At 43.1% G+C, this 12364-nt stretch overlaps 1 protein-coding gene across 4 annotated transcripts in view; it reads left to right on the forward strand.

Annotated features, from left to right (window-relative positions):
- Positions 1 to 12364, forward strand: part of MED13L (mediator complex subunit 13L) — a 3068540-nt gene that overhangs the window by 2651522 nt on the left and 404654 nt on the right. For all 4 annotated transcript variants that reach the window (XM_044068259.1, XM_044068260.1, XM_044068261.1 and 1 more), the window contains one exon: positions 11210 to 11398. In XM_044068259.1, the coding sequence (XP_043924194.1) occupies positions 11210 to 11398 (189 nt within the window). The remainder of the gene's footprint in view (positions 1 to 11209; positions 11399 to 12364) is intronic.

Below are 12364 nucleotides of genomic sequence, written 5' to 3' on the forward strand. Positions count from 1 at the left end.
ACCAAGTATGCCCTGGACTTAGTATCCCAAGCCACCTCTATGCTGGCTTCAATTCCTGACAGTCCCATTAAAGTGGATATCTCCTCCAAATTGTCCTTAGCACTACAAGTGGCTCGACACTCTATAAGATGCAGCTACGATGCTGCAGAAGCTTCTGTTTGCTCTGCAGCATCTGCATCTGTCCTTAGGAGATATTCCTGACTTAGACTACAGAATCTGCCAGAGGACTTCAAGTCCAAAATCGTGGATGCTCCCCTGGATCACAACTTCCTCTTTGGAAAGCAATCTACAGACCTGTTTAAGAATCTGCAAGAAGAAAGCAAAGAGTTACAGGATATTAAACATCTCCTGGTATCCCCTATATCCAAATTTTATAGGAACTACCCAGCTAAGACTACCTTTGTTAGGTGTAACCCGCATTCTGCTGCCTCCTCTTCCAGACCCAGAAGACTTTCCTCATCCAGGCCCACCTCCTCAGCCTAGACAGCCCTTTCAGGACAGGGGAGGTTCTAGTAATGCATGACTGCCTTGCTCATCTGCCCCTCTCAGATAGTCTTACCCACTGTTTCCCCTGCTGGCAGAAAATCACCACAGACCAATAGGTATTAACAATTATTCAGAAAGGATACTTTCTACCCTGGAAACAAATTCCCCCCTGGGAAAGGCATTCCATTTCCCCCCAAAAACCAATGCCATCTCCTTCCACAAATCCTGTCAGACCTGCAACAGCAAGGCACAATAGAGCCTGTTCCCACAGGAAAAGAAGGAAAGGGATTTTACTCCCGTCTGTTCCTGGTCCCTCGAAAGGACGGTCCCTGGAGACCCATTTTGGATCTCTCCTTCCTAAACCTTTACCTGCAGGTACCATCCTTCAAAATGCTGTTTCTCCCCATTCTTTTACCCCTCATTCCCTCAGAATGCTTTCATGGTCACCTTGGACCTAAAAGATGCTTACCTGCACATTCCCATCAGGGTCTCACACAGACGTTTCCTGCGTTTTTTTGTGTCATCCTCACACTTCCAATTTACGGCCTTGCCCTTTGGCTTATCCATTGCCCCAAGAGTGTTTACAAAGTGCCTAGCTCCAGCCATTACCTTCTGCAAGACCCAAGGAATCCAGATTTACCCATATCTGGATGAAATCCTTATCCTAGTACAGTCAGAAGATTTCCTCTTAAGACATCTACACTTTATTATGTCCCTACTACAAAGTCTAGGGTTCATCAACCCAAACCACGAGATGTCCTCCCTGAACCCAGACAAGGACAAGATATTCATGGTTGCAGACTCAATACAGAACAAATGAAAGCATTTTTCCCACAGGACAAGGATGTTCTTCGTGTTTCACTGTTGCAGTCTTTATATTTGGGTTATCTGCTTGCAGGTAGCCCTCAGTCGGCCTGATTATCAAAGTCTTGGGTCCTACGTCAGTTGCTGTCTCATCTTCCATGATGTCAGGTAGTCAGGGGTATAAAGCATGCAGCCGACGTCATTACATCAGTCTTACTTGCCGTGCGGTACCCGAAGCAGTTTGCAAGTGCCGGTCGGCCGACTCCTGAAATTTTCGTTTTCGAGTTTCAGATCCGAAGTCTTCAGCTAAGCTAAGTACCCCATTGGGGATTCTTTTTCTTGCTCTAAACCGATGTCAGTAAAAGTTAACAATTGTATTTCTTGTGGAAAGCAAATACTTCCTAAAGATTTTCATTCGTACTGCATTCCTTGCTTAGGCCCAGACCACGACGTACCTCGCTGCCGGTTTTGTGCTTTATTCAATACTCCTGTTCATCTTTGGTTCATTTACGCATCTAAATATTTTGGTACTCGGTTCAGTTATCCAGAAATGGCTTCGGTAAGCCACACGACTACCGACTTTCCGAAAAAACGCAAAGATAAAGACAGAGACAGAAAGCATAGGTCCAAAGCTGCTGAAGAAGCTTCTCCTAAGCTAGTCGCCAGTTCGCCAGTACTCAGTAATGCGCTATCCCAGCCCCTGATACCCGCTACTTCAGATTCGCAGGCCTCTACTAAGACCCATTTGTAGTCTGGTATGCCTCGAGATGCTTCTTCGACTGTGGAACCTGCGGATGAATATACCTTGGATGGGTCTGGAGCGGATGTGGAGGCACTGGCTTCTGAGGGTGTATTCAGTCCTACTGACTTGCATATTAAACCAACGCCATCTTCTTCTTCAAGACCTAAAACTTGATCCATGCCTAGAAAACCGACACCTAGACCGCATGGTCAGGCCCCTATGTCTAAAAAAACAAATGATAAGAATGTCTGAAAACCTTATTACTCTAATCAGGGGAAGCCACCCTTCTCCCTCTAAGAGACCTAGAATTAATTTTCCTTCTGATTCTTCTGATCAAGACTCTGAAATTTCTGTTTTCTCTGATAACCAGGAGTTGCCCATATCTACCTATGAGGATTCTGATGCAGAGGATTCCATTCCCTCTGCTTCCCCTCCAGAGGATTTCTCTTTTGGTGAAACCTTGCATACTCTTAGGGAGCATTTCCGCTGGGAAAGCCAGGATTACTCTGACTCCAAAAAGAGGCTTGGGGAATTCTTACTCCTACCTCAACACAGGCCTTTAGCTATCCCTCCTGTTCTGGACATTGTAGATGATGCCTTCTTGGAATCTAGCCTGGCCTCCGGCTCCCAGAAAACCTGAAAGGTATTATAGGATACCTGACTCTCACAAGTTCCTCTTTAAGAATCCTACTGCGGATCCTGAGACCATTTCCCAGGGACCCAAAGGCATTAAGGCTACTACTGCCAAAAACCCTACCCCCTCTGATAGAGATTCCAGGGCGCTGGACAGATGGGGTAAGAAGGTATATACTTCTGCAACTTTGGCCATTAGGGCCATAAACTTCCAGTTTCATATGTTAAAGTATCAGCAGCATATTATTGGATTGCTTAAACAGAAAATGATGTTGATTCCTGACTGTGCTGAAAATAAAGAGTTACAGGATGCATTCTGCTGAACAAGTTGGAAAACATACTTTGCAATGTGGTTTTGATTCATTAGAGGCATCTTGCAGGGCTGCTGTCACTGGATCTGTACTTAGAATGCATGCTTGGTTTAAGGAGCAATCTTTGCCAGATCATGTTAAAGCTAAATTACTGGATGCTCCCTTAAACCAAGACCACCTGTTTGGCAACAAAGCAGAAGAAGAACTTAAAAAAATGGAGGAAAAAGCTAAATCTATGCAAACTGTTAAAAGATTTCCTGCAAATACAGCCTCCCAGATTTAGTAGGCACTGGCACTCTAAGAATTGGTCCTTTCCTGCCTCTTCCAGGCCTTCTCAGTCCAAACTCAGAACCAGCAGAACACCCAGGTGCCAGTCCCAAGGTACTCACAGGCCTAAACAGTGGGGGGCTCCCACTTCCAAAGCTGGGAGTAGTAAGACACCCCCCTATGGTAAACTGTCACAATGACTTAACTTTAAACCTTCCAAGCCCTGCTCAACTGACTGTTCCTTTAGGGTGAAAGATTGCCCTGCATGCAAAAAACTGGGAACTCATTACCCAAGACAAATGAGTTTTAAATGTAGTTTCCCAAGGATTTCACTTCCACTCCTTACCAACCCCAAATGGTTGGCCAGACCTACCCCCAAATCAGTGGGCAGAGGCTCAAAAGCAAGTTCTTTCTCTTCTAAGCATCGGGGCTATTCAGCCTGTCCCAGAAGAAGAATGGGGGCAAGGTTTCTACTCAAGACTTTTCCTGCTACCCAGAAAAGACAATTCCCGGCGTCCTATCCTGGACCTGTCTATCCTAAACACCTTTTAGGTAATCCCAGAATTCAAAATGCTAACTCTTCATCAGCTGCTTTCCATACTAGGCAAAAATGCCTGGTTAGCAACACTGGATTTAAAGGAAGCCTACCTGCACATCCCAATAAGGGAATCTTGCAGAAGATACCTACGCTTCAGAGCAGGCTACATGCACTATCAGTTCTCTGCACTAACCTTTGGCTTATCTACTGCACCCAGGGTATTCACAAAGTGCCTAGCTCCAGTCATTGCATTTTGCAGGCAAAGAAATATTCAAGTATACCCATACCTGGACGATTGTCTAAGTCAGGCAGAAAACCAGGACATACTATTAAACCATCTGGCAAATTTTGTAAAGAAATTTCTGACTTCTCTGGCGTACACCATAAACGAAAATAAATCACATCTAGTACCCTGCCAACAAATTGTACTCCAGGGAGCAAGCTTGAATGCAACCTTGAATGCAACTTCCTAGATGGCCTACTTAGAAACAAGTTCACTTGACAGCCTACTTCAAAAAACTGGCCACAAAGACCCAGCTATCTGCAAGTAAAATGTTGCAAGCCCTGGGGTTCATGGCCTCTTGCATTCTACTAATTCCATGTGCAAGACTGCATATGAGGAAACTGCAGTGGTATCTAAAAAGCCTATGGTGTCAACATTCTCATGACCTAGAAGCAATGATTCATACCTTGCCTATGGTTAGAATTCCTTTGGTGGGCAGAGGCCTGCCATCAAAACAAGGGACTGCCATTCACTCTACCCCCTGCCGCCCAAACCCTAACAACAGACGCATCAGACTATGCATGGGAGGCTTACCTTACATCACTTTTCATAGGGACAGGGTCACTCTGAGAATTAACCCTTCCTTCATGCCCAAGGTGGTCAATGACTTATCTCTAAATCAATCCATTCACCTACCCAATTTTTCCCCTCTCCCACTAACCGAAGAGAGAGGATACTCCACTCCCTAGATGTCCACAGGCAACTGAAATTTTACCTGGACAAGACTAAAGACATTTGGAAATCCAAACAACTCTTTGTATCTTTCCACCCCAGGGCATTGGGCAAGGCAGTCACCAAACAGACCATTGCATCCTGGATCAGAAAGACTATCAGTTTCTGCTACTCACAGCACAGAAAAAAGTTGGGGTTAAGGCACACTCCACAAGAGCAGTGGCCACTTCCAAGGCCTTCCATAAAGGCATGGACACAGCTTCTGTTATGGAAGCAGCTACATGGTCCACTATACACACTTTCACCAAACATTACAAATTGGACAGAATCTTCAAAGCACGCGCAGGGTTTGCCAAGGCAGTCCTACAAGGCTTTGTGGGATCATCTTCTGCATCCGCCACCCTTTCATCAAACTAAGCTGTGGTACTTTCCCACACCAAGAATACTGCAACATAGGAATAGAAGGACATAGAATAGTTGTGTAAAATCTTACCATAACCATAGATGTCCTTCTCTTCCATGTTGCAGTATTCCTTCTCACCCACCATTCCCCCTCAGACTCTTCCAGTATAACTGCTCCCTGATGCCTCTCTCCATTACAGAAGAGACCCAGGGCATTATATATGTCATCTTTGGCAGCCTATTTTGTTGGACCATCTGCTTTGCCTGCTTAGCTTCAAGGTCTGAGGATTGTGCCTGCAGACATCACACATAGGGTCCCTGGTTTATGGCCCTACGTGTGACGTCCCACGCAGCTGTGATAGCCAAGCTGAAGCTTTTGTATAGGAGCCGACATACGGTCTCCTGAAGGCAGGAAATCCCACATCAAGAATACTGCCACATGGAGGAGACATCTATGGTTCTGGTAAGATTTTGCACAACTATTCTTTCTCTGCTTTGGCCTTTCTATTTCCCCTAGGGTATTCACCAAATGCCTTGCTCCTGTCATTGCCTTTTGCAGGCTTCAAGGGATACAGAGATTACATTATCCAGATAACCTGCTTATTCTGGCTCCTTCTTTCAGCAGTCTTTGCAAGATCATCACTTTACCACTTGTCTTTTACAAAGTCTGGGGTTGACCATCAGTCTCAAGAAGTCAGTGTTTACACCATCCTAGGATCATATTTTTCTTGGTTGCAGGATTCAGACCATTCCCATGTTGACCTCTGTTCCTGCTTCCAAGGTTTTGTTTCCAACAACCTTCTTCCATTGTCCTCTTTCACAACCAGAGAATTTCTCAGGATTCTGTAGTTTATGGCCTCCACCATTGCCTTGATTCTTCTAACCAGGCTCCATATGAGGAAGCTTTAGTGGTACCTCAAATCGGTGTGGCTTCAGCATTGACACCCATGTCTCAGGCTTGAGCTACAGTGGTGGATTTAGCAAATTTTCTCAATTTGGGACATCCCTTTCATTATCCATTTCCTTCCTAAGAACTGTTCACAGACACCTTAGGGTGCTTCTTATGGCCCTGTAAAAGTTCAAGATCACTGGTCTCTCTGTCAGAGGTAAAAGAGATGAAAGCTCTGCTTCTGGCTCTGCAGGCCCCCTCTCGACCCTCTGAAAATCTTCATGGACAAAACCACCATGATGTGGTACATCAACAAACAGGGAAGTACAAGGTCATATCTCCTTTTCAGGCTTAGCTGTTCAGGCCTGGGATCTGGCCATCAGTTATCGGGTGACTCTTCATTGAGTTTACATTCCTTCAGAGCACATTCTAGCGGCAGACTCTATGAGCAAGTCAAGAACACAGGCTCACAAATGGATGGTTCACAGATGTGTTCTTCTGGGTATAGCCATCATTGGGATGTTCCTCAGGTAGATCTTTTTTCCTCTTCTCTGAAAAGAAAACTTGCTCTATTCTGTTAGGGAATACTGAGTCCTCTGGCTTGGACAGTGGATGCCATGTCTTTCCTTGAAAGGGAATGTTTCTGTATGCCTATCCTCCCCTTCCTGTGCTACCAAGAGTTCTGCACAAGATCATGCAGGACTCTCCCAAAAATCTTGTTGATCACTCCCTTTTGGCCCAGACAGCACTGGTTTCCCCTTCTTTTTCATCTGGCCAATGGCAATCAACACAAGTTACCTCACCAGATGGATCTTCTCACACAAGACAAGGGATCTGTTATCCATCCTAATCTGTCCACTCTTCAGATGACACTGTGGGTGATAGGGATTTGATCCCTTTTAGGCACCTCTTTTCTGAAGACATGCATTGGGTTCTGCATGATGCTAGGAAACCCACTACCAGAAAAATATACATGTCTAAATGGAAAAGATTTTCTTTTTGACACCTTTGTCGCCATCGGGATACCTTCTCAGTAGGGGCTTCCCTGGCTCTCACTTATTTGTGTGATCTGCTCCATTCTGGTTTGGTATATTCTTCACTTAAAGCTCACCTGTCAGCTGTCTCTGCCTGTCTGCCCTTGAACCCTCCTTTGGCCCCTCAATTTGAGGTCAAGCAATTTCTGAAAGACATCCTTCAGACTCTCAAGAAAGCCTATTCTTCCTTTTTGGGACCTCACATTTTTTCTTGAAAAATTGACTAAGGTTCCTAATGAACCTGCTAGTTCAGCTTTGCAACTTTGTACTTGGAAGAGTCTTCTGCTGTTGGCTGTTACTTAAGTAAAAGAGTGTCTGAGCTTCAGGCTCTTTTAGCTATTTCTCTTTTTTAATTTGTCACAGAGTCAGGGTGTCACTTCATACTAATATTTCTTTTATGCCCAAGGTGGTTAATGAGCTGTCTGTTAACCAATCTAATCAACTTCCCCCTTTTTTCCTTCTTTGTGGTCTGCCATTGAGAAGGTTCTCCACACTTGGATCTACATAGACAGCTCTTGTTTCCAGGACCAGGGCATATTTTGGCAGAGCTGTTCTGCATGGGTTTGTAGAGGGCTGCTCTGTGCCTTTCTCCTCCCATTTGTTGTTTTAGCTCTCCTACTCTCCCTTCAGTGAAGAGTACTACAACTCTGATATGGAAGACCATAGTACAGTTGTGTAAAATCTTATCATAACAGTAGACGTCCTTCTCTTCAGTGTTGCAGTATTTGGTTCCTCCCTCTTAATCCCCTCTGTTATGGCTCTTGCCCCTGTCTTTTGTTACCCTCCTGGCCATGGGGCTGTCAATTTCCTTCCCTTCTGATTTTTTTTCTTCTAGATGTACATGTTCTACATTGTCCTTGGGATATTTTGTTTCTTCTTGGGCAATTCAGTTCTGAGTATTTGTATCTGTATATCACCTTTTTTGTCCTGCATCCTATGCAAGTATTATACATGTGACATACGACACCTGTAAAATCCAAAGGCTTTGGTATACTGGCCGGATGTTGGGCTATCCTTGGCAGGAGATCCCTTCAGTGAAGAATACTGCAACAGTGAAGAGAACGGCTTCTACTCTTATGGTAAGATTTTACACAACTGCACTTTCTTTATTAGATCACTTTTGCAGTAGCCTAGGCTGTATGGGACATATCCTGCCAAGGATCAGATGTCTGGCCAGCTTGCAAAGCTGTAGGGCACCTTCCACTTGCCCATACAACAGTTAGATATCAAGGGTGAGCCAGTATAAGAGGACATATGGATGCAAAACTTCAGAACTATTGATGCAACTGGCAAGTCTTGCTTACAGCTTTCAATTTTATAGGTTTGAAGGTTGGCAGGTTATCTCATAGTGGGCAGATAAGTACCCTGTTGGAGAATATCTTCCATTTTTGTAAAAAAAAAGAAAAAAAGTGTAGTTTTTCTATCAGAATTTATGCGTAGGAGAAAGGAAGAGTATTTGAGTGGGTGACAAGTACCATACAGAGATCACCACACATCTTGTCATTTCTCCCTGGGAAAGAACACCTCAATCAAGCTTGTCTAATTTGTTAGTCTTTCACTCCTAAGACCCTTGGAAGTAGGCAATGTGCCACTTTTTTAGAGAACTGGTAATTGAAAGCACTTGCTAGTAGTATCATGAACCAGGGTTCCATTTTTGCTGATGTTCACCCACTGTACCCCCACTTCTGAAGAAAAGAAAAGTTTCATCAGTCTCTTCTCCCACTTCTGTCTTGCCTCAGCCTTCAGGCAGTGATTCTAATATGGTCTTCTCAGAGCCGTCATGTTGTCTTCTGGTTCTTCTCAGCCCCTGTAGTGTTGCCTGTTATGAAGCCTGTAAGGGCTGAGAGATTAGCATGTCCTTCATCGCTTCTCGTACATCCACTTCAGGAAGGGGCAAACCATTTCTTTCTCTGTTGGAGGAGGGGGAAACCATTTCTTTCTCTGTTGGAGGAGGGGGCAAATGTTATCCTGTGTGAATCAAGGCACTAATGAGTAGTTGGATTTATGGGGAATGATTGTAGATCTAAACATTCCTTTACAGTAGACCCTCCATGAAAAGGAAGCACAAGATTAATCGCACAGCTGCCCCAGAGTCCACACAGTCAGATGTGCTAAAGTTTATTGGTAAAGATTTGCTAAGTGCTTGTTCAAAGCCTTTCAGTCATTGCAGTTTGGAATTTCTGAAAGTAAAATATCTCCATCACTATCAAACTCTGAATTTGAGTCTGGTATACAGAAGAGGGATTAGACTGTGATTCACAGTTGTCTAAAGTAGAGAACTAGGAATCTGAAACGGAAGAAAGCATTTCTTCTATCCCTCTTGATGAGGAGTTGTCATTTTCTGACACCTGTTAGCAGGATTAAAGACATCTGTAATTGGTAACAAAAAGAAATTTCAGAACCACAGCAGAGATGATAAGAATGGGTACCTCATAGCCTGCTGATATTCCTCTTGTTCTTCAGGCTTTGACTATCATTATTCTTTTAGCCAGTGCTTCACCTGACAGTGAGCCACCAGCTGCGGAGAAATCTGACAACTTATATAAAGTGCACCAAACTAAAAAAATCCTGTTTAGGTATCCCAGAGCAGATCTGCCATGGCCTCCCTGTTAAAACCTTAGTTTTTATAAATACTTTATGCCAGCTGTCCTACACCATCCGATACAGATAGCAGAACCTCTGATTGTTTTAGAAAGGAGGTATATACTACTTCCACTCTAGCTTTTAAACTGTGAACTGTCACGTCTACGTTTTTGTTGGTTTCATCTGACAAAATGAAAACCTTATTAGATGACCTTGCTCCGACAAGACAGTAAGATTTATTTAAACTCCCTTATTTTGTCTGTGTCAAAAGTAATCAAGCATTCTCTAAAATGTTCTTATGACATGGCTAGTACAGGGTGCTGGGCAGCAGTCACTCGCTCAGTAATGAGAGTCTTTGCTTGCTGTGTTCCCAAAGCTTGCTAGAGAATGTAAAGCCTGAATTGATGACTGCCTCCCTGGATAAGGCAATTCAATTTTTTTTTCTTCTTTGGAGGTGTATCCTATTTCCTTTGCAGATTAGCAATTGTTTCCCAGGATGTGGAGCAGAATGTAGAAGCAAATAAACTGAACAGGACCTGGACACCATGGTGTCTATATGTATATATGTACTTGGTTGTATATATATATTTGGGGCCATTGCATTGCTCGAGTGTGTGTGTTTGGTCAACAGCTATTTAGCTGACTGTTTATTACCGACTAAACAGCTGGTTGACGGGTGTCTGAGATCGAACATTTCCCGGAGTTGGGATATATGCCCTTACCCCATGTTTATGTAGTTTTGTATTTAGTACATATAATTATTAGGAGATGCGGGGGTGCAAGGGGCTTGCCCCATGCAAAATACAGTGTTTGTTTGTATGAATTTTTTTGCATGTGCCAAGGCTGTTTCTCAGAGCAGGCATAGTTGCTTGTTGACATACTCTGTCTCAACGTTAAAATGTTGATATTTAGTATGTTGACGGGTGTATTCAGTGCGTAGGAATCTGCCCATGTATATATACGTGTGTGTGTGTGTGTGTGTGTGTGTGTGTGTGTGTGTGTGTGTGTGTGTGTGTATACACACACACACACACACACACATATATATATATATATATATATATATATGTGTGTGTGTGTGTGTGTGTGTATATATATATATATATATATATGTAAAATGTGTATGTGTGTGTGTATGTATATATATATATATATATATATATATATATATATATATATATATATACATATGTTTATTTATATATGTATGTATACACACACACGTAGAGAGAGAGATACAGATGCATTTATACATACACACATACATACATTTGTATTTTAGTCCAATTTCTTTCCATGGAGGTAAAAGAGCTGCGAGCTCCTAGCTAAAGAGGCTATGCAGTTAGAGAGCTTTGATTATGTCTTCACAGATTTAATGGGAAATGGAAATGTGAGCTGTAAATCTGGTGGGGGGTGTACAGTGCAGAAGCAGAATTTGACAAAAATGGTAAAACTTTGTTGCAGGATTCATGTTATATTTATAGGTGTAAAGATAAATTGAAATTTGTTTAAATAATGGAAGTTTATTATTCAGATTGGTATGCTGTTATCTTTTGCTTTTGCAGATTGTGCCTTGCCAGTACATATTACAGCCTGTGAAGGATGAGCATGCCTCATATAGTCAGCACTTGAAGTCATTGGCATTCTCAGTTTATTCCCAGTGCCGACGTTCATTGCCCACACAGATACATATCCGCTCCCTTACAGGTTTTGGTCCAGGTGCCAGCATTGAGATGGTCCTCAAAAATCCTGAGGTTTGTATAGATTTATAGTTCTGTGTTTTACATCTATGATTGCCAGTATAACACTTTTGTTTCAGATGTGTCAGTGGGCAGATATGTGCACTCTGCAGAATTGTTCTGCAACCTCTTTATTTGTTATAACAGTGTAGCATATTCTGGTATTGCTTAAGCCAACACTGTTTTGTCCCTGTGCTTAGCCTCATGAAGACACGGAGCAACAGAAAAGTGTTTTTACTGATGTTAAATTCTAGTTTGTTGTTGTTGTTGAACTCCGGTCCGCTAATGATTGGTAGTTGATTTTTACGTGCCGAGTTACCAGCCCTGACGCACAACCTTCAACGAAGGTGTGCCCATTCACGCATGTCTCCACGCAGAAGACGCTCTAGCTGAGAATCAAACCGGACAGCGTCTTTCTGTGAGGCGACAACACTACCACAGCACCACCACTAGTAACAGCAGTTATTCCCTTTTTTTATTATTTTGAAGATGTGCATTTATGCAACTTTACAGTATGTCTTTTGTGTCATGCATATAATTTATCGTTCTGATACTCTTTTAAGATGCTAACAAGTGAGTTTGAAAGGAGACCCTTTACTCGGTTCCAGACAATTGCCATTTTCCTTCATTGCAAAACATAAGTAAAATTGATTTTGCTTATACCAAAAATAAATAAAATGCTTTACATTAGTTGTTTAAGAATTCTACAGTGTTTAGCTGATGTTCTTCATGTTTCACTGTTGCAGTCATTACATTTGGGTAATCCTGCTGGCAGGTTGCCCTCAATCGGCCTGAATTCCAAAGTTCTGGGTCCTGCATCGGCTGTTGTCGCCCCTTCCCTGATGTCAGGTCGTCAGGGGTATAAAAGATGCGGCCGGCGCCATTTTCTTTAGTAATTTTTGCCGCGCGGTGCCCGAAGCAGAAGCAGTTCACAAGTGCCGATCGGCCGACTCCTGAGATTTTCGTGTTTGAGTTTCAGAT

Source organism: Protopterus annectens, chromosome 4.part0, assembly GCF_019279795.1.
Source record: "Protopterus annectens isolate FY-2018-M chromosome 4.part0, PAN1.0, whole genome shotgun sequence".
Lineage (NCBI taxonomy): Eukaryota > Metazoa > Chordata > Ceratodontiformes > Protopteridae > Protopterus > Protopterus annectens.